The following is a 24,367-nucleotide window of genomic DNA, read 5'->3' as shown; positions in this document are numbered from 1 at the left end:
GTGTGTGTGTGCGTGTGTGTGCCTGCAGTGACTGCCCTTCCCTGCAGCAGATTGGGCCAGGCGGAGGGGGTGGGGAGGAGGAAGGCCCCTCTCGGGACCAGGCCGGGGAGACACACTTTGGGGAAGACAGGTTTTTTACTGAACCAACTACCTACCGAAGCACCCAGTGCCTTACTGCCTCCAGCCAGCCAATCTCCTGCCGTGGAAAGCCCCGTCTACAGCAGTGGGGCAAGGCTGCAGCGCCCCCCCCCCCCACGACAAAAGTGAAGGCTGGCCCCTGACCCCTCCAACACACACTTCGGGGGGGGGGCAAAGAGGAAGCTGTCGCCCAGGCCACGCCCCCTCCCTTCGGGGCCCGGGAGGGGCCCCCTCTGGCTGCTGCGACTGCGCCCTGGCTGCTGAACAAAAGGCGGGGGGGGGGGTGTGTGGCAGGTGGCACTGGCTGCTGCTCCCCCCCTCCTCCCTGCCGCCACTGGCTCCTCGGCGTGGTGGTCGCAGCAGAAGGCTGGAGGCCTGTGCCGTCTCCAGGCAGCAGAAGAGGCCGCGGCCGCCGCCGGAGGGGCAAGGAGGGCGCTCTCTGGGGCCGGGCCGGGCCCTCGGGCTTCTCCTCTGGGGCGCCTCCCCTTGCGCACAGCAGGGCGAGCCCTCCGCCTCCGAGCGCCTCCCTCCGCTGCCGGGAAAGGGACCCAGCAGCGTCTCTGCTCGCAGATGCCCGCCCGCTGTGGCGCGCTTGGCCGGTGGCGCTCCTCCTCCGGGGATCGCGGCGGGGGCGGGCCTCTCCTTGGAGGAAGGCCGGGCAAAGCCCGCCGGCCAGCAGCAGCAGCAGCAGCCGCCCCGAGCGGAGGAAGACCGCCGGACAGCTCCTCCAGGCAGCCGGGCGGAGCAGGCGGGGCCGCCGGGCAGGGGCGCGTCCGCAGACCGAGCTGCACCTCCCTCCCAGCGCGCAGCAGCGCTCCGCTTTGGCGGCGGCGGCGGCGGCTCCTCGGGGGGGGGGGGGGGGGGCGCTTGGCAGCTCCAGATGCAGCAGTTAAAAAGAGGACAGAGGCAACGATCCTTAAAATTGCCACATCTGTATAATCTGCCTTTTATTTTCTGCTTCATGAAGTTTTATTTCCTATTATTTATTCACCTCGCTCGCCTCCGCCTTCCTCCTTCCCAGCGAGGGCGGGGATCGGATGCGCCAAGGGGCGTTGGGCGGCCGGGCTGGGGGAGAAGGCCTGAGGAGGAGGAGGAGGAGGACGACGCCCGGAGGGCTGCGGGAGGCAGCCAGGGGAGGGGCCCAGCGGCAGGGCAGGAGGAGGAGGGCTCCCCACACGGCGCTGCCGCCCGCCCGCCCCGCTGGCAGCACTGCGCCCTCCAGGTCCAGGGAGCTGGTTCCGAGATGCCTCACCCGAAGGCGGCTTCTCCTCGCGCTCGACTCGGCAAAGCCAAGCACAGCAGCGCGGCTTGCGGGACCGACGAGCCGCTGCGATTAGCAGCAGCCCTGGAAGGACTCCGGGGCTGGTCAGTCACATCCCGAGGGCCCGCCGCTGCCCAGGTGGGGTCGCGCTGCCACTGTGACTCGACCCCGGAGATGGTCAGCAGGAGAAGCAGCCAGGAGGGAAAGCTCCATCTTGGGCCTAAAGGAGACCCACGCCTGGGCGTGCTGGGAACACTTCCAGGCAGGGCCTTGTGGAGGTTTGACCCCGGGCTGAGGTTCGGGATCAAGGATTGGGAGCGTGAAATACTAGTGGAGCAGGAAACTGTATGAGGAAGGAGCAGAACCCGGCAGTTTCTGAAGTGTAACTAATCTTCTGCTTTTCTTTTTCACTTGAAAAATAAAATCCACATTAGATGGGTTCCTTGTTTATTAGCTGGAGTTTGCCAGCCACCCCCACCACCACCACCCCCCAGCCCAGCAAGCATTTTATCACCCACACAAGGCAGCAAACTCTGCTTAATTAGATGCATGAATTGTTGCAGTTACAGGAAAGGGAGAAAAATTAAGTCCCCGTTAAACTGTAGAGTAGCCAAAGTGAAGTGATCTCCTTTGAAACCCCTTTTGGACCATTGCAGCTCTCTCTGGGGTGGGTTGCAGGCAGCAGCTGCTTCATGGCATTTGCCTGTCCTGACAAGGGCTGACCTTCACCGGAGGCTTCACAATCACCTAATCTGGCTGGCTGGTTTGCTGTCCAGGGCTTGCCTCTAAAGGAATCTCTGAGCAAAACCCAGAGGGGGTTGCTGCCTTGGTGGGGACAGGCAAGGGGTGACAAAGTGGGCTGGGAAGTTGCTCTGGGGAAGGGTCCTGTTGGCAGGGGGCTGCTCAAAACACAACTCAAAGGCTGACCTGGACACCCAATGCCCAGGACGTCCTGCGTCCTTAGGTCTGGAGGCCTTTTCTTTCTTTCTTTTTCCCTGTGAGCAGATTGCAACAGAATGGGTTGTGAGGTATGCGCTTAGTGTGATCATGAAGCTTTTGTTAAATGGGTTTGTTTCAATGAAAAAGGATTTATATCTTGCCCTAAAGCTGTGAAAGGAGTCCTTCTCTCCAAGATGTGTGTAAACCAACACACACACACACACACACACACACACACACACACACACACCCCTTGTTGGCCTTTGTGGGGAATCGGATTTGGCCACCTAGCTGGTTTAGTGGGTTTTGTTTCTTCTGCGGGTGCTGCCGTCTTTCTGTTGACTTTGATTTTATGTTTACATGATTGTGTGAGCTGCTTTGAATGCTGGAAAGGCAGCTAAGCTAACAGAGGGAGGGGAGCTACACAGAGCTGGAGGCATCTGAGCAGAGAGGGAGCAGAGCTGCTGCAGAAGCTACATGTGTGAGCAGCGAGAGAGATCACACTCACACATTAGGCTGGAGAACTCACAGCAAGCTGCTTCAAGGTAATTTTGCTGGAAGACAGACAGACAAGCTGCTTTAGTTAGTCCTAATAACGATATTGCCCTTTGGGGTGTTTACAACTAGGCCATTGTGCCCACAGTTGTAGGAGCAAAGCTAGTGACACTCTGTTGATAAGACTCTGAACGGTTTGGGGAAGGTTGATGTGGCCAGTGATAGGCAACAAAGTGAGCAAACAAATAGCAAAAATGAACCTCCAACTTTCTGAGAAGAGCCATTTTTGATTATCATAATCTGACCTGTTGACCTTTCCTTCCTCCATTCCAGGCATTTAAGCATCTTTTAAAGTATCTAAGAACATCAGGATATTATTAACAGTTGCTTGAAGTAGTGTTGTTTGGCTGGGTTCTGCCCAAGCATCTGATGCTGCCTGGAGAAGCGCCTTCCCTTTAAACCAGGCATCATCTCAGCATGAAACATACAGGGCCTGGTCCACACAGCCATGCAAATTGAGGTTTAATGTGGGTCACCAACATTAGCATGACTGTGTGAGCCCACACCAAGGTGGTTTATGGCCAGAGGTGAATCTGAGATTCCCACCTTAGCATGGGTTCACACAATAATGCTATAATGTGGGTTACACTACTGTGTAGTGTAACCCACATTAAACCTAGATTCATCCCCCCTGCCACTGACTGATGCCAGGTGCAAATTCTCCATTTTCTGATGCTAGTGGCAGCAAGCGAGATTGGGGGGCTGCACAAGGTGAGGCACCTGTGCAGCCCTTTGCATGGTGGCTTTTTGTTGAAGGGAGACGTTACTGAGGCCCAAGAACCAACCAGACAGTTATCCCAGCAGCAGCCGCAGGTTCAAGCAGCTGCTGTTGACTTGAGAATGAAGCAACCAGCCCTGCTGCTGAACAGGAGCTCCCCCTCCCTAGAGGCAGGATCTGCAGAGTCTTCCTCCTCCTCCTCCTCCTCCTCACTGACTTTGGGTCTCACATTTGCTGTCACTGGGAGCAACTGTCTCAATACAAAGGTAGACATTTGTGTTCTTCTCCCCAGGGGAACTGTCGGGTTTGCCAGCCCCTGCAAATGCAAGAGGCTGGCTGAAGGAGGCACTGCCATTTTGTAACAGGGCCCTACAAAGGAAGGGCTGCCAGCAGGAGCCGCTCCCCTGAATGGGTCTGGGTCCTCCGAGGGGCAATAAAGTGAAGCAACTGGATCAAGAGGATCAAGGGCTTCCTTCCACTCCAATGTGTCAGCCTGACTGTCCTCCTTTTCCTGGGAGGCTTCCTTCCGCCAGCTCATAGCTGCCCACAGTAATGCACAGGCACACAGGCAGGTTCCATGCAGCGGGGAGGAGTGCTTCACCTGTTGAATGCCTGCCTGCTGCAATTGCTCAAAGCCACAGAAACTGTGGGGGCAGGGGTAGAGGGACTCTGCTGCATTCTCCAGTAAAGCCCTCTGGCAGCGGCTCTTGGCTTTTCTGCAGCTAAGGGTGGCTCATGAGCCGGATGAGATGGCTCTGCCGGCGTTTGCACTGAAGGAAGGGAAGGAGCTGGAGCCGGCTGGGGTCCATTAGCTCCTTCTGGGGGTCTGTTTTGCTCAATCAATCAATCAATTTTATTATTACAGCCTTAAGCCAACCAGGAAGAAAAACGATAAAAAGAACATACCGAGGTGCAATAAATGCTTTGCTGCAAAGCTGGCAGCTCAGACCTGAACCCAATCCCTGGGCCTTCTGTTTTCATGCCAATGTTCTTCAGATTGGAGTGCGGTGTTTTTTAATGCTCAACAACATGCCCATAATGAGTATTGTGAAGGGGCTTCACAAAGTTTAGAGAGAACTACATCAGCCTTGGAAGGAGCCCTGAATTTGTCTTTTCTTGGCAGGCATGACAAATCCTTAGTTGTGTGTTGATCAACGTTGGTGACTGACTTTCAAATGACATATCGGCCCCATTTGCATAGCATGGCAAACTGCAGGTAGAAGAACCCGAGGTTATCTTCTGCAACCATGAATCCGTTTCTGGGCAGGGAAGCCCCTCCCTCTTCTGGGCCCGCCAAGATGCAGCCCAGCGAGCCCCATAGTGCTGGGGTAGCCAGACTGTGGGCAAGGCATCAGCAGGTCTGCAGGGCGGCAGCCATTGGCCATGATCCTCAAGGGGGCGTGCCGAGCATGATCGTGCCTTTTTGGAATTGACCGCCCGCCCTTGGAAGAGAAAGGGCATTTAAAATCCCTTTAAATGGCATTTAAGCCCTCCTCCTGCCAGCAATTGCACCACCACCCCACATGAGCCCCGGACCAAAACAGTCCTGCACAAGCACAATTTCTGGCAAGGGGGGGAGGCGGCGGTGGATGCCAAAGGGCACTAATTTCCTGTTACTCCGGGAAGGGATCATGATGACATCCCAGGAGGGAATATGTCTATGAGGGAGGGCAAGGGATCCTGGGGGCTGGTCAGCCGTGACCAAGGATGCGCTTGTGATGGCAGCCCCCCAGCAAACAAGTCCAGGATCGCCCAATCACGCTCTGAGACCGGCCCCTGTGTCAGCTGGCTGCCTGGGGATGCGCCCTCTTAATCCCAGATGGGGATCAGCAGTCCACTGGGGAGGAGGACCAGAAGCTCCAAGGCCTCCGGTCCTCCCTGGGACTGCACTCTCATGAGTTAGGCCATCCAAATCAAGGGCCCCCCGCTTGTGTGGGGCCCCCTTTCTCTCTGGTGAACAATAGGACTTGTACCCCACGTCCCCCTCCTCTCCAGGCAACCCTTTCGTACTCCCAAGGAGCAATGGCCGCTCCCTGTGTCTGGGCAGTACCAGGTGAGCAGACTAGGGACACACCAGGACCGGGGAGTCCTGTTTCCCAGCTTTTGACCAGCACTGCAGAGTGTGCAGGTGTAGGGTCACCATACCTGGCAAAACCAAACATGGATGTGTGCCAATGGATGGCCAGAATGGCAGAGGGTCTGCTTGGACTGCTTCCTCGTGGCAGCCGCCAAGACAGGGAAAGGTATTGCCAGGTTACCGGTCTCTGCAACTTCCTTGTGTGGAGCAACCAGGCTGAGTGGCAGGTGCCCTCCAGCCCGTGTGTGTGTGTGTGTGTGTGTGTGTGTGTGTGTGTGTCCGTCCGTCCATGGCCTGTCACTCTCATAAGACAGCGGTCCTTGGGAGAAGGGATATCATCACACATTATTAGTGATACTGCCCCATCCTCGTATACCATCTAGATGTACAGTAGATAGTTCTACTCATGAGTAGTGCATGGGTGTCTCCATAGCCTGTCACTCTCATGAGAGAGCAGTCCGCTCTGGAATAGCATCCGTCATCATCACACAGGAGGAATCTCTCATGTGACTGGAGGCGATCCTGCTCCTGCTGGATGGTTCTTCTCATGAGTAATGCCAGAGACTGCAAGCTTTTAACCAAAGGGGGAAGAGCTGGACTTCCCCAACTTCACTGTACAAAAAACAGAGAGGAGCCATTCTAGAATCTTGGGTGGGGCTGCCTTTTAGAGCCGACCCCGGTATTGCTGCACTACCACAGGTTATCCTTGCAGCAATCTCATAGGGCTAAAAAGGGATAGAACCTAACAAGGTGGAAGACTTAGGTGGACTGGAGACCTCCACAGAAACCCTGTGGGTGACAATACAAGGCCTGAAAGGGAATGTGCTACTGGGGATGTGCTATCGCCCTCCAGATCAAAACACTGACAGTGACTGGAAGTTGCAGGAGGAAATCAGGGAGGTGTCAAGGAGAGGAAGGGCTGTAATAATGGGTGACTTCAATTACCCACACATAGACTGGGTAAATTCACAGTCAGGTCATGACAAAAAGGTCACATCTCTAGATACACTAAATGACTGTGCCCTAAAACAGTTAGTCTTGGAACCAACCAGAGAGAAGGTGACCTTGGACTTAATTCTGAGTGACACCCAGGACCTGGTGTGTGATGTCATTGTCATCGACCCTTTAGGGAAGAGTGACCATAGTGCCATCAAACTCACCATACATACTGGGAGAGAATCACCAAGAAAGTCTAACACGGACATTTTGAATTTCAGAAGAGGAAACTTCTCCAAAATGAGAAGTATGGTGAAAAGAAAGCTGACAGGGAAAATCAGGAGAGTCACTTCAGAATGCATGGAATTTACTCAAAACCACGATACTAGAAGCCCAGTTAGATTGTATACCTAAAAGGAGGAAAGGTACCACTAAGTCCAGGAGGATGCCAGCATGGCTAATAGGTACCATCAAAGAAGCCATAAAAGGGAAGAAGACTTCCTTCTGAAATTGGAACACCTGTCCAAATGAAGAGAACAGAAAGGAACACAAACTCTGGCAAAAGAAATGCAAGTTGACAAGGGAGGCGAAAAGAGAGTTTGAGGAACATTTAGCTAAAAGTATCAAGGGGAATAACAAAAACTTATTTGAATACCCCAGAAACAGCAATCCTGCTGGGGAGATGGTTGGACCATTAGACAATGAGGAAGCAAAAGGGATTATTAAGGAGGATATGGAGGCTGCAGAGAAGCTAAATGAGTTCTTTGCATCCGTCTTCACGCCAGAGGGTACTGAGCATATACCTGTTCCTGAACCAGGCTTTTTGGGGATGGAGGCTAAAGAACTGAGTCAGATAGAAGTAAGAGTTGATGTTCTGAACTGTCTGGAAAAATTGAAAACTAGCAAATCACCAGGGCCAGATGGCTTCCTTCAAGAGTCCTCAAAGAGCTCAAATATGAAATTGCCTACCTCCTTGCAAAAATATATAACTTATCTCTACAATCAGGCTCTGTACCAGAGGACTGGAAAGTAGCAAATGTAACTCCGATGTTCAAAAAGGGATCCGGGGTGATCTGGGAAATTACAGGCTGGTTAGTTTAGTGTCTGTTCCAGGCAAATTGATGGAAAGCATCCTCAAGGATAAAATGTAAAGCACATAGAACAGACCCTGCTGGGAGAGAACTACTACTAGTCCAAGGGCTCTAGGGCACCTCCAGCCTCCAAGGCAGGATGCCTCTGAGTACCAGTTGCAGGGGAGTCACAGCAGGAGATGATGCAGCAGGCCCTCAGCTCCTGCCTAGGCTTCCAGCGGCATCTGGTGGGCGACTGTGTGCAACAGGATGCTGGACTAGATGGGCCTCCTTGGGCCTGTTCATATGTTCCCATTTGTGATGCCACCCAGATTGCATGTGCTTGTGAACATTTATTTTTGGTGAACAAAACACATAGAGCCCATCTTGCCATCCCGTCCCCTTTCTCTTCTGCTTGCCAGGAGGTGGGACAAGAGACACAGTGGAAAGCGGGCATTGCCAATGTTACTTCCCCCTTCCAGGTTAAAAATTGGGGGTGGAACAAGGCGGCATCCCTGCTGCTGGGCAACGGCTTGAGGAGCGCGGAGACACGGGGTGGGGTAGGGCAGGTGCTCAGAGAGGCGGCCAGCATGGCAGGCATGGAGCAGGCATGTTGCTGGGTGGCTCTGGACCGCCCTATGATTTGGGTGCCAGAAACAGCACAGAACCGTGGTTGTGGTGGTGTTTGTGTCCAGACGTAACATTGTCGCCTTCAAACCTCAGGTTGGAGCAGCGAAACTCACTACAAACTGAAGGTTCAAACTGGAGTTTGGTGAAGGAAACCACAAGCCACTGTTGCTGCGAAATCATGATTTGACACATTTGGACATATACAAATTCTAACCTCTGCCCCATTCAACCCTGGTTTGGCATTATGTGTGAATGGGGCCGTTATTTGGTTGCAGATAAGGAGTTTAATATTAATAATCATTAGTTATCTTTAAAAAAAAAACAAAAAAACAACATTTGAAGCACTGGGTGGAAGAGGGAGAAGCAATTTGGGTGGGGGTGAAAAATGTCCCCTCCCCATTTGTTGCAGTTGAGCAAGTCTGGTTTGAGCAGGGCCCCTTCCTGCCCATGCAGTAGCTCAGCCTTGGCTGGTTGGTTAATGGAAGGTATCTTCTAAAAGGTCTTTCTTAGCTTCGCCACCATACTGAGATTCTTCTAAAGCACGTTTCCCCCTCACTCACTACCTGGGTTGAAGAAGTGGGAGATCGGCTCTGGATGCAAACTACATTCACATCTCCACTTGAGCCGCAGAGCAAACTGGCAGGCTGGCCAGTCCTTCTCCTGAATCTTGGCCATTAGCTAGTAGGGACAGAAAAGTCTCTTTATGCGCTGCAGTGCTTTCTATCCTAGCAGCAAAGCCTACACACTTCAGTCAAAAAGCATGTCAGTGTCTCTAGCAGCAGCAATCTTGCTCCTCCCTTCCATGCGCAGATGCTCCTGTGTGCATCATGTCCATTTGCATTCAGTAGAGCTCCTGAATTGCCCTGCTTAGGATTCAAATGCCTGTGACTGCTGGGAGTTGCTAAACATGTGCCTATCCATAGTGCAGTATTGACGGCAGGAGGCCAAGAAGATGCAAAGCCTCGTTTTAGCCATGAATGAAGCAAACTGGGGCAGGCAGGCCTTGGCGGTCTTGATCAGTAGTAAGGAAGGAGGGAAGAGTTGCTTTCTACTCGTGGATGGAACGGTACCCAGCAGAGGCCAAGTGGGGAGGGAGGTCCCTGCTGTGTGCCAGGAGCTCCCCATCGAAGCCCCCTGAGGAAGTGCAATGGGGGGGGGAGGGAAGCGCCACTGGCCGCCTGCCTTCCTTCTTGGGGCCAGCTCCTCTCACCCTGAGCCCCAACCCAGCTAGAGACAGCTCTACATTGTGTCCGCCTGAGTGACAAGCATCCCACCCCACATCTGGGTCGACTCCAGAGTCAAGGGACACACACACACACACCCCCGGGGCTGAGCAGAGGCCAGCGGAGTTCCTTGCAGGTGGGCCCGGCTGCCCTTGGCAGACCTCATCTGGCCAACCGTGAGAGAGAGTCAGTATGGCCAGTCTTGAATGTGCAAAGCCAGAGATCAGCTTCTCAAAAACAAGGGTGTTATTAATTGCTTTCTGTGACGTGGAATTCTGGTCTCTTTTAATGGCTGGATCATTAGAAGTTACATTTTCAAGGTTATTTCCACAAGCATTGGGGCAAACGATGGCTTTTGAAAATAAAAGCCCAGAGCTGCAGAGGTTTCCAGAGATCACCTCCTTTGCCACCACACCTGCTGACCTGCTGTGGGGTGGGGCGGCCGGGGCACCCTAACCCTAACCCTTCCTGGCTGGCACCTTGCTCACTCCCCTGCGGAAGGTGCATTGTGGGAGAGGGAAGCCCCCAAGGCAGTGGAAGGTGAACTTGGGAAGCTCCCTTCTGCAGAGCCAGACCCTCCCAGCCCAGGCATCTCTGCTCTGACTGGCAGTGGCTCTCCAGGCATGGAAGCTCGAGGTCTTGCCCAGCTCCCGATCCTTCTAGCTGGAAATCGAACCTGGGACCGTCCGCATGCCTGCAAAGCCACGCTGCCGCTCCGCTGTGGCCCCTCTTCAGGTGTGGGCTGGTCTTATCGCACGGTCTTCTCTGCTGCAGTGGAGACAGCTGGCCGGCTGCATATACATGGAGCAGTCTGGAGCAGAGTCAGTCGGTCAGGCCATCTAGCCTGGCGCTGTCGACTTGGCCTGGCAGCAACTTTCCATGCCCGGACCTGCTAGACCGGAGATCCTTTCGGCTGGAACCTGCAGGGACCTGCAGCCTTCATCACTCAGCTGGCTCTGGCTGGCTCCTCCTCCTCCTCCTCTTCTTCCTGCCTTCTTTGGCCAAAAAGTGAGGAAGATGGAGATCCCCTGCCTGCCTCCCACAAGCAACGAAGGGCAGTGGTCCCCGCTAGCTTCACTACTCACTGCTCTGGGGCCCAGCAGTAGGACTCCAGGAGGACAGGTTTGGTGTGCATTTAATACAGACACAGGAGCCTTCCCAGGACAGAGGGGATACCGCAGCCCGTTGGAGGCCAGAAGGAGAGCCCTGCCCAGTTCCAAGGGGGTGGAGTGTCTGGAAGCAGAGGCAGGCCTGCATCTGCCCTGCCTGCCACTGAGCAAGGGAAGAGCGCCCCTGGGGTCAGCAACCCCCGCCTGCAGGCACGCTGAGCCTTGAAAGGGAGGCAAGGGCCTTTTGCACCTGGCAGGATGAGGCTCTGGATTGTGGCAGCCAGTCAGTGAGGATGAGGGAAAGCAAGCCGAGGGAGGAGGAAGTGACCGAGAAGAGAGGAGAAGCCAGGCAGGGTCTGCAGGCACACACTGCCGCTGATTCAGAGGCCCACCGAGGAGGCAAGGTGCCAGTTGCTCAGCAAGAAACGGGGATGTGAAGGTGGGATGCTGAGCAGCCCCCCACCTGGTGTCCTGCTCTGCCTGTTGAGCCCCCCACCATACTAGCCAGGAAGGGGCTTGGCCCCTCTGCTGCCCTGCCCTCCCCTCTTCTCAGCTACCAGCCCAAACTGCCTGCTGCTGTCCACCCCCAGAAGCTGCCCCCCCGCCCCCCGCCCAGGCTGCAAGGCTGTGCTTGTGCCTCCCTTTCTTGCCGTTTCCAATGCGACTGAAATAAAGCTGGAGGCAGCAGGACCCTAAGCGGGGTGTGTGTGTGTGTGTGTGTGTGTGTGTGTGTGCGCGCGCGCTGTGACCTGGAGCTGCAGTCAAGGGGTGAGGGCAGATGTGGGCAGCAGCAGCAGCAGGAAGAGGGAAGCACCCAGGAAGCGGCACCCAGAATGCAGATGGCATGGAAAGGCTACCGCTTCTTGGAGAGGAGGAGACCATCCCTGCCCCTCGCTCCATATCACTCGCTGGACATCTTGCAGACCCCCAGTTCTTCCCAAGACCCACACACACCTCCCGCTGTCCTGGAAGGAGAAGGCGAACACAGCGGCCCCTCTGGAAGTGGGCACAGGGCACTTCATGTCCTCTTGTCAAGCGGCTGCCTCAACCCTTCCTTCGGCAGCCAGGGGCCACGCTAGCCTGCTCCGCCCTTCCCACTGCCCCACACCTCCTCCCCCACCACGCCGCCCTCCAGCCTGCTGCTGCTCCTCCTCCCTCTGTTCACCACCAGCCGTGCCTCTGCTGCCCCCTCCTTTCCCGCCCCAGTGGGAGTGGCGTGGCTGGCACCTCCATGCAAATATCCGGGGTAGCTGCTGGCTCCGCTTCCTGGGCCTGCGCTGGGCATTTCTCCACCCCGGCCCCAAGCCAGGCCCCCGGCATCCGGCCACAGTCAGTTTCTCTGGGCAATGAAGACAGCTGGCCTCTTCCGACTCACTCGGGCTGCCCTTGGCTCTGTCTGCCACTGGGCGGGTCATCTAGAGGTGGTCATAGGTGGTGGCGGTGGTGGAGGGAACTGGGCCCCGGGAGGGCGAACTGTAATAATACGGAGAACCTGGAGAAAGAAAGAAAACGGCCACTAAGCAAGAGCCTGCCAGGGTTAACCATTCACTCCGACTCAAGCGACATCAATCCCACCCCCCCACCCCCGCTGAGGTCTATCCCTCCCAACCCCCTTGCTGCCTCCGCACCTGAAGGGGAGCCCCTTGCTGAAACGGAAGTGAACTCCAAGTGAACTGAAGCCAGGCCTGGCCGAGGCAGCCCCTGCACCCCGCCTGCCCACGGCCAGCAGCACCCTCTTCCCTCCTCCTGCCCCCGAGGGTGACTGGCGTCCCGCTCTGGGCCAAGCCCCCATTTCCCTCCCCATGCAGCACCTGCTTTCGAGGGCTGCCCCCTCCCACGCCAGGCTTCCCAAAACTCAGGATACTTACTCAGTAGGCCGGAGTTGGGGAAGCGCCACGTCTCCCCATAGCTGGAGTAAGGGGCGTGGCTGTAGGCATTCCCAGAGTAGTCGCTTCCTGCTGGAGGCACAGAAGGAGGAGGACGGACTGAGGAGCCCCCCGGACACAAAAGCCCCCCCCCCAACCCTGGGGGTAGCTGCAGCACCACCACCCACCCCACCCCGATGGGGCAGAGGGCAAGGGGGGTGGCCATTAGTCAAGGGCTGGAAGGACCAGATGATGCCCGGATACACCCCCCCCCCGCCCCCGGCTGACCCCAAGTGCTCCCAGGATGACTAGGCCACACACTTCTTCGCGGAGCAGCTGCAGGCCCAGAGAAGGCTCGAGGAACTCCAAGGAGGTGGCAAATTGCTGGGGCCAACTCAGCCCCCACATGCCCCGCCCCCCCACCTGAGCAGCTTCGCAGGACCAAACTTTGCCAAGAGTGCCTCTCCTCAAGAAGCACCAGGAGAGGAGAGGGGGCTGCTGGAGCCCTTCCCCACTGCCCCACTTTCAAAGCTGTTAAGGGTCTGTTTTGAAAGGGGGCTGGCCCCACTGGGGCATGGGGCAAGGCAGAATCTGGCACCACCTTGCCACAGATGCCCCTCTACCTCCTTGGGCCACAGGAAGAACCCCTCAGCCTCGCCTCCACAGCCTCGGGAGGCGCAATTCTTGACGTCAAAGTACTCTCGGAAAGGCACCGCCACAGCTGGGAACTCCAACTCCTGGTGACCGGCCATTGCTGTGCCTCTCCCCGCCGCCCGCCCGCCCGCCCGCCAAGGAAGGAGTTGGCTCCTGGCAGAGAAACAGCCGGGCGGCCAGCACTTCTCTGAGCAGCCGGCTCTTGCCAAGGGCTCGAAGTGCTTCTTCCCCGACATGAGCGGCGGTGCCACAGTGCTGGCGGGCCAGAGAAGGCGGCGGGCGGTTGGCCGCAGATTAGGAAGCGCCGGGTAAGGACACGCAGGCGGCTGTGTCGCCTTCCTCTTCCCCTGCAGGTGCCGATGTGGAGGGGAGCAGTTCCCCAGGGCTCTCCGTCTCCCTCCCCGGGAGGGATGCGGGTGGGGGGGGTGGCGAGGGGGTGCTCGGGGGGGGGGCAGCAGCCAGGCTGACTGGAGGAGGGAGAAGGCATTTCCCGGGGCATTTGATGGAGTGTCCTCATTACAAACGGTGCAGAAACAACCCCCCCCCGCTCTTTCTTCTCCTGACCAATCTCATTTCACGCTTGAAGGGAGGGAGCACGCAGGGGGAGAGGAGTCTGTATTCTCAACGCCGCATTAAGCACATCTCCACGGCAACCCAGCAACACGCCAGCACAGCACGTCCCAGCCCAAGGGGAGCGCGGCACCGGCCAGCCTGCCAGCTTCTTCTCCCAGCTCACCTGGCAAGGCGCCACTGCCGGCGGGATCCAGGCCCCGCTCCGAGGGCTGCAACGTGGCAACTGCCATGGAAGCCAGCCCAGGGCTAGTTGGCGGAGGGAGCCTCGGGCTTTTAAAGGTTAAAAAAAGCGGCGGGGGGGGGGGGCGGGGTTGGGATCGGTCAAGGGAGTGGAGGGGGCAGTGCTCAGGTCCCCCAAAGAGAGGGGGAAGCGGGGGGAGGCCCCGCTCTTGCAGTAGCTGGGCCCCTGGGGATAGGCTCCAGTGGCTCAGGGAGGAGGGGGCTGTGCTCTCGAAAACCTTCAACTCTTCCTCACTGAGATACTTGTCAAAGGCATGGCCAGGGAGGGAGGCTGTGTGCAAAGGGGGCCTGGCCTGGGGGCTCCAAGCCCTGCCTGGCATCTCTCCCCCCCCCCCCCGCTGCAGCCTGCTGAATTGAAGCCAGGGGCCTGTTCCCCTCAGTGGCCCGCCAGGTCCCTCTGGGAAGCCCTCCGGCAGCCCTGCATCCTGACCTGGACCCTGACCCTGGAGGGAGGGAGCAGGAGGGCAAAACTCAAGCAGAAAGACACCGGAGGGTTTCCTACAATGGAGTTGCTGCTGCCAGGGTTTGAGCCGGGGATCTTCTACCAGGACAGACCCGCCTCCCCCTTGTAGGGTTGTTGTTTTGCTGGTTGTAAGATTTTGTGCTCTCAGGCACAGGGCACTCTTCAGCGCTCAGCTGGGGAGAGGCAGGAGTACCGTAGTTCTACCTACCCATCACCCCTAACTGAGAGACCACAGTATTCCCACACAATTTGGGAATACGTCATTAATAAATATGTAACGGATTAATTGCCTTGTTTTAAAACAATATTATTTTATTTTTATTTGTGTGTGTGTGTGTGATATCTAGAAACTGCCTCTTCCTCTCTGAAACAATCCCATAAAACCAAACACCCAAGCCATGGCTTGAGTCCCATTTTAGAAATTAATTTCTGAATGGATGGAGAGGGGAAACTGAGTCTGGAAGCCAGTGCAAGTCCTTCCCAGGGGCCATCCTAGCAGCTCCCCTCCCCCCATCTCAGAGCTGGCTCGGTGGGTGAGCCGGCTTGAAACAGCCCCCACCCCCTGTCCTGAAGCTGCCCTCCAGGCTGCTGGCGCTGGCATAGGACTCCTGTGGTGCCGGAAAGGAAGAGCAGTTCGCCACCCCAGCCTCTTCTTACCTGCCACCATGCCAGCAATGGCAGAAGAGCCATAACTTCCCTGCCCGCTGGTTGGGATGTGGGGAGGGTAGCCAGGGAGGGTGGAACCGACCACTTCACGTCCTGCAGAGGGAAGAAAGGAAAGGAGGGAGGGGGAGGGAAGGAGGGAGGGAGGGAGACAGGAGCCTCAGACAGCAGCAGCAGCAGCAGCATCTGACTGCAGATGAGGCAGCAACTAGGCATCAAGAAAGGGCCTGAGATGTGTCAGGGATCTCAGTCTACTGCGACTCGCAAGACCCCTTTTAGCCTGGCCTGCTGCCTGCCTGCCTCCCTTCCTGGGCATTTATCGCTCACCAGCTAGGGAAGAGCAACCCGCCATGATCCAGCTGCCAAATATTCGGCGGGAGCGGGGGGGGGGGCTATGGAAATGTCGTGGGACTGGATGGGAAGTGTGCCGGTGGAAGGGCGGGAGGACTCTTGCTCAAGGGACAGTATGAGGAGCATCCTGACCTTCCAGAGAGAGAGAGAAGCACCCCAGGTCACCCCAGTAAATGTTCTGGCTAAGCTGGGGGTCTTGGGTCTCCCCAGCTGAAGGACCAAACTCCACAATGCACCGAAGCCCTGTAACTGGATTTCCAACTTATTTTGTTTAACTGAATTGGAAAGGAGGAGAGCAGCAGTGGCGGCAGCAGCGGCAGGGGGGGGGCATTTAACCCTGCTTAAGTATAAGCAGCTAGAGCAGTACCTAGTGGGGGCAATTCACACTAGGAAAGCCGTGCCGGAGCACTGGGGCAAACATCCCTTCACGCCACCCCCAACCAAACTGGCCAATGCCTACCCTCCTGGCTGCATTTCCTGACTCTCTCACGTGACATGCAAGTTGGTCCTTGGTCCAGCACTCAGCAGGACACCAGAACAGCTCCGAGGATGGATCCATCGCCCCAACCTTCGTGGCTGAAAATGGCTTCTGTCCAGGGAGGCCCCGGGAGGCAACGAGATCGCTGCCTTTGGCCTCCTATGGCAACCAGCCCCATCACAGGGACTTCACATTCCAGTGTGGACCCCCCCCCCAAAATGCCACCATATAGAAATGGACATCAGAGGCCTCCATGTGGGGTCAGAGAAATCTGGATGTATTTATTCAGGGGTGTAGCTATAATTGAGTGGGTGGGCTCAAAGAAGCCAGCCCCTCAGCTCCCGAGGGCCCCCCCACCTCTATCCTTCCCTATTTTCTTTGTTACCTCCCTCACTCTGAGGGGCTGCCGGAAGAGGGGTGAACACAACCCCCTCTCCCCTAGCTTCTAAATCACCCCTGTGATTTATTTGATGTCTCCGTGGAACTCAACGGAGTCCATGTGGGTCCCCAGGCAGCTCCCCATCCGGGCAGTGGGCAAACCCTGACCTGCTTCACTTCAGTGGGGCGTATCATGTGCCTTCAGGCCATGCGGTGGGAGCCAGCCCAACTCTTCACCGCTGCCTTTCCACAGAGCCTCCCAGTTTCCCCCTTGAGCATCTGCAGCAATACCGAGACGGCATGAAATTAAGGGTGGAAGGGAGGGAGGGAGGGAGGGAGGGCTAGGCTGGGCTTCCATTCCCAGCCCTTGGAGCCCCTCTGAGAGGCTTCAGCTGCTGGCTTCTTCTGCCAAAGGCATCCTGCCGCACCAGCGTTGGGGAAGAAACATTCTAGCCACAATATTGTCTGCAAACTTCTGGATAGAAGTATTCTGGTGGACTGTAAATAGCCGTACCTTTTAGAGGCGACCCTCTTACCAGTGGGATGAAGAGGGAGCAGCGCCCCCCCCCCTTCATCTCAGCACAGCACGTCTCCAGTGGCTGTTGCTGGCGTCTCCTTGGGTTTCAGTTCAGGTGTGAGCCCTTTGGGGAGAGAGGGCCACCATCTAATTGGTTTTTCTGTGTGAACTGCCTTGAGATCTTCCCTTTGTGTGTGTGTGCTGAAAACGATGTATTAGCATCATTATTAAGAATAAAGCAGATGCACCAGAGGGTGGAAGTCAAGGGAGGGAAATGGGAGATGAGGCCTCCTCAGAGCTGCCCTGGGACCAGCACTATTTAATTTGTGGACAAGGGACCTGGCATTAGGTGCAAGCAGAGACGTGGCCAAGCCTGGAGATGGCGTCCGATGAGTCAGGGTGGTGACAGCCAAAAGTGGTCTCTCCAGACTGGGTGGTGAAGGGGCACCCAAATGGCAAATGTGGTTCATTGCAAGTAAAGCGAAGCCACTGTGAGCTTCATAGGTGCACTGAAGGTCCAAAAGCAGTTATGTCTAATAAGCAAAGAGACCGATTTAGGGTCAGAGTGGAAATGCAAATGTCAATTCAACGGGTGGCAGCTCTGTAAGAGGAAAATTCCATGGTAGGGCTCATTGTAAAAGAGACAAACCATCTAAATGCCAGTCTCAGAGTGCCTTTATACACATCTATGGTGCAGCAACATTTGGCCACTCCACCTATGATATGGTAAGACTGGGGAAGACTGGTGCAGAAAAGGGCAACTGAAATGATGGATGGGGCTGGAGCATCTTCCCGATGACAAAAGGCGGCAGACAGGTGGCTTCAGCCGAGAATAGTGAAGGTGACGGGCGCTGTGGGGGCGGGCTCGCTGGCTCTGAAGACTCACAGGGCATCACCCACCCAGTGCTACTGACTGGCAGGCTGCAGGAGAGCCAACACCGGTGGAAGAATGCACTTCTTCATGCAATGCATAATAAAAGGTACCACAGAGCCCTGTGGTTGTCTTTAGTAGACTACAGGAGGCGGTTCCCACGGATGCCTTTCAGCATCTTCCTAGATCGCTGCTGCCCGATATAGGGGTTTCTTCTCATAGTCTGGGAGACATAGGACCAGCGCGCGGCGGATTCGAACCTGCAAGTAGCAGCAGTTTTTTTCCAAAAGCGAGGAGGCCTCTAGCTAGGCTCCGGAAACAGATGCCAACGAGGGGGTGGGGGGCAGCCTTCAGGCCCTGCTTGTGGGCTTCCTCCTTGGCCACTGTGGGGAACGGGGGCCTGGGAAGGCGGAGGGGGCCGCTCTGGCTAGCTGTTGCCGCAGGCGCCCGCTGGGCAAGGCTGTGGGGCGGGGGCGCTACTATGTCCCACACTAGTAAATCAGTGTTAGATTTGTGAGCCAGAAATGGGAGGCAGGCATTGGGGGGGGGCACTGGGCCCCTCCTCGTCCACAACTGCAGCCCCGTCGCCTCGTGTCCTCCTCCCGCTCCGGCACAGTCCCGGAAGAAGGGGCTCGCTCGCTGCTGGAGTCCTCCTCCTCCTCCTCCTCCTCGGGCCCGGCTGCCCCAGACCCCCGCTTCTCCCCCCGCCCCGCGGGCACCGTCCACTGCGGCGCTGGAGCGTGGCGAAGGCGCCTCCCGCCCGGCTCGGGCGCCCTGGAAACGGAGATCAAAGGTGACTTTCCCTCTTCAGAGGTCCTTTTGTTCGGTCTCGGCCGGCTTTGAACAGGAGCCAGCCCAGCCAGCCCGCCCTTCGCGGGAGGCTGGCCCAGCAGCAGGCAACCCGAGCCGGCCCACTCGCCGCGGCGCTGGGCGGGAGGACCAGCGCCTCTTCTCGGCTCGTCGGGGCTGGGCCGGCGGGCGCAGCCCCGCTTCACGGCCGGAGGAGGCGGCAGACGTCAAGGGAGGCTCCCGCCGCCTGGGCTGCCTGCTGCCCAGCAGACCGAGGGGAGCAGGAGAAGCCGCTGGTCTCTCCGGGGCCGGGGGCCGCTCCACCCACGAGTGACCGACAAGGCACCCACAGAGGGCGGGGAGAGGCGGCGGCGGCGGCGGCGGCGGCAGGCAGGCAGAGCCCCTCCGGAGCGCCTCTGCTTGGCGGGACGCCTCCTGGCACCCAGCGCGTGGCGGCTTGGCGGAAGGGCACCGTCTCCTGGGGCCAGCGCGCCTCGTCCTCGCTCCCGGCGCCTTCGCCAACGAGGAGCCCTTTCCGGAAAGCGGCCGGTCTGGTTCTCCCGCCATGCTCCGAAGGCAGAACCGGGAGGCTCGCGGCGCGGGGAGGGACCTGGCAAGAAGAGCCCCCGCCCCGGCCGGAGGAAAGCCCAGTGGGGCGGCGCGAGGCTCGTCCGTCCCGGGGCCCGCGGCGGCCAGAGCCCAGCTCGGGCCACGGCGCCCGGCTTTGAGGGTCGTTTGATGCAGGCGTAAAGAACTAGCCAGGCTGCCCTCTCCTTCTAGCCGCCCGCCAAAACCGCGCCTGCATCTCTCTCGCAAAGACACTTGTGCTGCTGATAGCTGAGATCTGTGGGATACACTTGGATTTCAAATGAAGGATTTACTCTGTTAATTGTGGTTAGAAAGCAGACAATGAATCAGCTAAAGAGCCTGATCAAGGACAACTCTTCCTTTGTGGATGGACACTCTGGCTTAACCGTGTTTGTCAAATCCTACAGCGTTTTTCGTTCTTCGAGGCAAACTGTTGACAGTCCAAAAGAAAACAACTTGATTCCATTTGATCAGAGGAGGAGCCCATTCACCAAAGGGCCTTGAAGCTGTTCATCTGTTCATTGATTGATTGATTGACTGATTGATAGATTATGTGTTGTCACCTTGGTGTTCTCTCTTAGCTACCACATAGATAGATTCTCTTCAGGATGATTTGTCTTCAGCTTGGCCTTTAAGGTCTCTCAGTGGTGCATTCATTGCTGTCCTAATCCAGGCCATCCACCTTCTTCTGGTCTTCTTCGACTCCCTTTCAACTTTTCCCAGCATTATAGACTTCTCAAGGGAGCTGGGTCTTCACATAATGTGTCCGAAGTATGATAGTTTGAGCCTGGTCATTTGTGCCTCAAATAAAAATCTGGTTTGATTTGTTCTAGGATCCATTGGTTTGTTTTCCTGGCTGTCCATGGTCTCCTCAAAAGTCTTCTCCAGCACCAAAGTTCAAAAGCGTCAATACTTTTTCTGTCTTGCTTCTTCAAAGTCCAGCTTTCGCATCCATAGAGTGTCATGGCATCTAAATATCCTCTCCAAGGCCTTCATTGCAACCGTACCAAGTGCTAGTCTGCGACATATTTCTTGACTGCTGGATGGTTGATCCTAAAAGGCTTAAGCTACCCACCACTTCAGTGTCTTCATTATCAATTCTGAGGCTGGTTGCTGTACCCATTGTCATTAGTTTGGTCTTCTTTACATTTGGTCGTAGTCCCATTTTTTCACTGTGCTCCTTGACTTTCATTACTAGAGCTTGCAGGTCATCCACATTCTCAGCTATCATACATTCACTTAAAAAGCGATACCCTAAGCCTTTCTCCAAAAGAAGAAGAACAAAAATCGGAGGTGGTTTACATTGGGATACAACATCACAAACTAGTAGTAAAATATAAAAATGAAAGTAAAGCAATGTCAAATCAAGAGGACTAAAAACCATAGAAGTCACAGAGCTCACAAAATAAAAACACACATTAAAATCATCTAAATGCCAAGGCATGAGGGATCCCTGCAGCACACAAAGTATGTGTGGTGTGTGTGTGTGCCATGGGGCAGGGCCACAGCAAAGAAGATGGGAGCCAAGTCTCCGAAAGATCACAGGGGAGAGCTCTCTCCAAGATCCTCCAGGGCAGGGAGGAGTTTCAGTTGCCAGAAGACGACCCTTGAAGGGCTGCTGTGGTTGTTTTTTTAAAAAAAGAAACAAAAAAAGCTTTACTACCGTTTCACATGGTGGTTCTGAGTGGTGCTGTGGTGGTGCTGTGGGAGGAGTTTTAACCTCCACCACCCACAAGATGCTGTTAACCCTGAGGAAGAAATCGGTGTTTTCCTCAAGTGCATGAAGGGGAATCAGTTCAGTAGCCTGTACAGGGGAGGAAGCAGAATGGGCCTGTTCTGCTTGCAGAGTCCTTTGCTGCATGGCTAAGAGGGGCGCTCTCTCGCTCTCTCTCTGCAAGGCAGTGACTGTAGGGTGCTAGGGTGACAGGAGGAGCCTAAGAAGCTGCCAAATACTGAGTCAGGCCCATGCTCTACAGTATCTAGCTCAGTAGCGTCTACTCAGGCCGGCAGTGGCTCTCCAAGGTTACAGGAAGAAGTCGATGCCAAGCCTGCTGGGAGAGGCTGACAGAGACGGAACCCGGGTCCTTCTGCATGCTGAGCAGGGGCCGCTCTGGAGCTACCGTGGCAGCCGGAGTGGCCACATGCTTGGTGCTTTAACTCCCTGCGCCGCCGCCGCCTCCAAGCTAAGACCCCCAGCAGGTGGGGCCTTGGACCTCCTTCCTGCCCCTTCCCGCCTTTTAGAAACAATGTCATTTAATGGGGATTTGATACCAACATCTTCAAGTCCTCATGATACTCTTCTAAAAAACCTCATGATCCAACTCAGAGAGTTAAAGGGAGTTGCTTTGCTATGTAAATGGATACACAATAATGCAGTTAGTCATATATTATGTTTCTCATTCTGGCAAACTGAAAATATTTGTGCCTTCATCAACCAAACAGCTTGAGCTTTAAATCACTTCTGCCCAGCGCTTGCTTCTGGAGAGTTCTGAGCACTGAGCCCCCAGTTACTGAGGGCCCCCAGCTCCACCCCTCCCTATTTTCTTCACCATCTCCCTCACGCAGCCCCCTCTCCCCTCGCTTCTCCCTGGGCAGAGGGCCAGTATCTTCAGGGCAAAGCTTGTGGGGCTTGCTGGAGTTGGAGAGGCCAGGCGAGCATGAGGAACAAGTGCTTGTGTCCTGCCCCAGAATCTGGGTGCCAACTCCCTCCTTCTGCATCCAAGCCAATACATAGGAAGATAGGCAGCTGCCATATGCTGAGTCAGACCCTTGGTCCATCTAGCTCAGTACTGTCTGCACAGACGGGCAGCGGCTTCTCCCAGGCTGCAGGCAGGAATCTCTCTCAGCCGTATCTTGGAGATGCTGCCAGGGAGGGAACTTGGAACCTTCTGCTCTTCGCAGAGCGGCCCCATTATCCCCTGAGGGGAATATATCTCCCAGTGCTGACACTTCTAGTCTCCCTTTCATATGCCACCAGGGTGGACCCTGCACAGACTAAGGGGACGAGTCCTGCTTGTTCCCAACCGTGTCTCCGAAGGCAGCCCTTACCTGCTGTCACTGCAGAGTATGTCTGGTGGGCACCCAGGTTGCGGCTCAGTGGAGTGCTAGAAGGCGTCAGCATGGCTTTGCCATCGTCCACGGTACTGCTCAGCAGCGGCAGCGCATAAATGCTCTGAGACGGGCGGGGGGGGGGAGGAGCAAGAGGTCAGTACTTCCTACCATACAGGCTCGGCCCGTCACAGATTCTGGCCGGCTTCTCAGCCAACTCCATGAAAGCCTTGCTCACCCCCCTCCCCGAGCCCCCCCAGGACCGTCCAGCCCTCAATCCCTCAGTAGCATGAAGCCGCCCGCCCACCCCACCCACCCAGGCCTGATTCAGAGAAGTCAGGGAGACCCCAGGAGCTGGCACCCACCTGCTCTCCCTTGGCATGGCTGGGGGATGTGTAGGCCTCAGGGAAGTGCTGTCGTTCAAAGGGGCACTCGAGGAGGAGGTGCTGCCCCCCGTAGGGGTCGCTGCGCAGGTGCTTGTGTGAGGGCCCAGTGCTGCTGCTTCCCTGGGAGTCTGTGCTGAGCCGGCAGCTTTCTTGGTCACCTGCCAAGGTTAAGCCCCTATGAACCCAAGACAGTGTCTTATCTGTGGAAACTCCCTTCCCTCTCTCTCATGCACGCCACAAAAGGTGCACCTAGGCGATTTGGGAGCCTGGAGCTAAAGACCTCTGGAGGCCCCCCTCCCCTGCAGATTACGCATCATCTTGCTCAGCCTGGCAACCACACCACCCGGGACAGGCAGCCAAAAGAGGATTGGGGGGGTCCCCAGGGGCTGTGGAGGCCCCGGACTTCGGCCCGGAAGCCCAGGGTTAAGAGCGCCTCTGCACACACCCCTGTGGCTTTTTCACTTTACTGGGGCAGGGCTGTTGTCAAGTCCTGATATGAGAACTTGATGTAGCAGGACCCTCCTGAGTGAAGGGAAGAGCAGCTGGGCCCTCCGCTGAGCCTCTAAGGTGCTGTGTCTGGTGAACTGCCGCCCCTTTCCCTGCTGCTCATCCGAGCCCTCCTGTGACTCAGAGATGCCTCTGAAATGGGCCTATCGTGTGTTCCAGCTAATTTGCTCTACACTTTCAAATACATTGTTTAAACGTAGGAACAATCCACTGGGGGTGAGAGCTGTGCATCCCAAGTACCCCCTCCCCCCCCAAATGCTGGCTTCCTATTGACTTGAGTGTGCATGCACACAACGCCCAGTCATCACCACCCAGTGCTTCAAGGGACAAGGGCTTTATCAGTCATGTGGCTGCACAGGAGAAGGAAAGACCCACAACATGGGTCTTGAACTGTGGCAAGTGTGGATGCAGGGAACCTATAGAACATATCACACAAGGACCCCCTGTGAGGCTGTAGGGTGTCTTTACTGATGCACAGCATGGCAGGTAAGGTGGGAGCCTTAATTTACAGTTTCCATGCTTTGGGGCACATCCATGAATTTTATCAGTGTTATCAATGCCTTCTCTTGAGCTGAAGAATGTTGGACCTTAGAAGAGGTCATAATATTCTCAAGACAGCACTATAATGACAGCACATCTCACAACAATGAACATGGCAGCTGGTGGCACTTACTGTCATTGATCTTCCTCTTGTTGTCACTGCCGGGTGAAGCAATCCCCAAAAGACCGTTGATGGAATACGTGGAGCCCAGAGAGTCCGACTGGGGGGATTCTGGGGGAGTCACAGCTGAGCTGGGGACTGGAGGACACACAGCAGCAGGAGGGTCAGCCAAGCCCACCGGGAAAGGTTGACACCCACTAGATTACAGAGAACTTGCGTTGTGGGTGGTACACAGATATGTTAAATACATAAATAAAATACATATACCCACATAATCTCCCTGGGGTCTGTGGGTTTCAGAGGAGAGGACGGGGCAGGGAGGGGCACTGGTGGCTCTGGACTGCTCTAGCCTGGGGGGGGGGTTGCAGCACAGAAACCTCACAGTGGCACCCCCAGGAGTCCCAAACCAGCTCCTTTCTTCCTCTTCTGTTAAAAAAAAAAAAAGCAAAAAGCAAGGAGCCGTGGAGATGGTCTTCCTTGTTATGGCATCAGCTTTCATTTTTCACGGCCTTTGGGTCCAATGCTTACTTTTCTTTTTCAAGCTTCCAGCTACCAGTGCATGCTCCAGTCTAGGGCTTCCCAACCTTTTTAAAAACACGCACATGTGCGTACACACACACACACACACACACACACACACACACACTTACTTATAAGTTACAGCTTTGAGATAGGCTAC

The 24,367-nt window shown here is 56.0% G+C and overlaps 1 protein-coding gene across 1 annotated transcript in view; it reads right to left on the bottom strand.

Annotated features, from left to right (window-relative positions):
* Positions 1-9,804: 9,804 nt before the first annotated feature.
* Positions 9,805-24,367, bottom strand: part of PAX8 (paired box 8) — a 35,709-nt gene continuing 21,146 nt past the window's right edge. The window contains exons 6-9 of the mRNA XM_053269367.1: positions 23,701-23,826; positions 22,500-22,678; positions 12,525-12,611; positions 9,805-12,148 (exon numbers count right to left, since the gene is read on the bottom strand). Of these exons, the coding sequence (XP_053125342.1) occupies positions 12,525-12,611; positions 22,500-22,678; positions 23,701-23,826 (392 nt within the window). The 3' untranslated portion in view covers positions 9,805-12,148. The remainder of the gene's footprint in view (positions 12,149-12,524; positions 12,612-22,499; positions 22,679-23,700; positions 23,827-24,367) is intronic.

This window comes from Hemicordylus capensis, chromosome 8 (assembly GCF_027244095.1).
Source record: "Hemicordylus capensis ecotype Gifberg chromosome 8, rHemCap1.1.pri, whole genome shotgun sequence".
Taxonomy (NCBI): domain Eukaryota; kingdom Metazoa; phylum Chordata; class Lepidosauria; order Squamata; family Cordylidae; genus Hemicordylus; species Hemicordylus capensis.
This window is presented reverse-complemented; position numbering and strand designations above follow the sequence as displayed.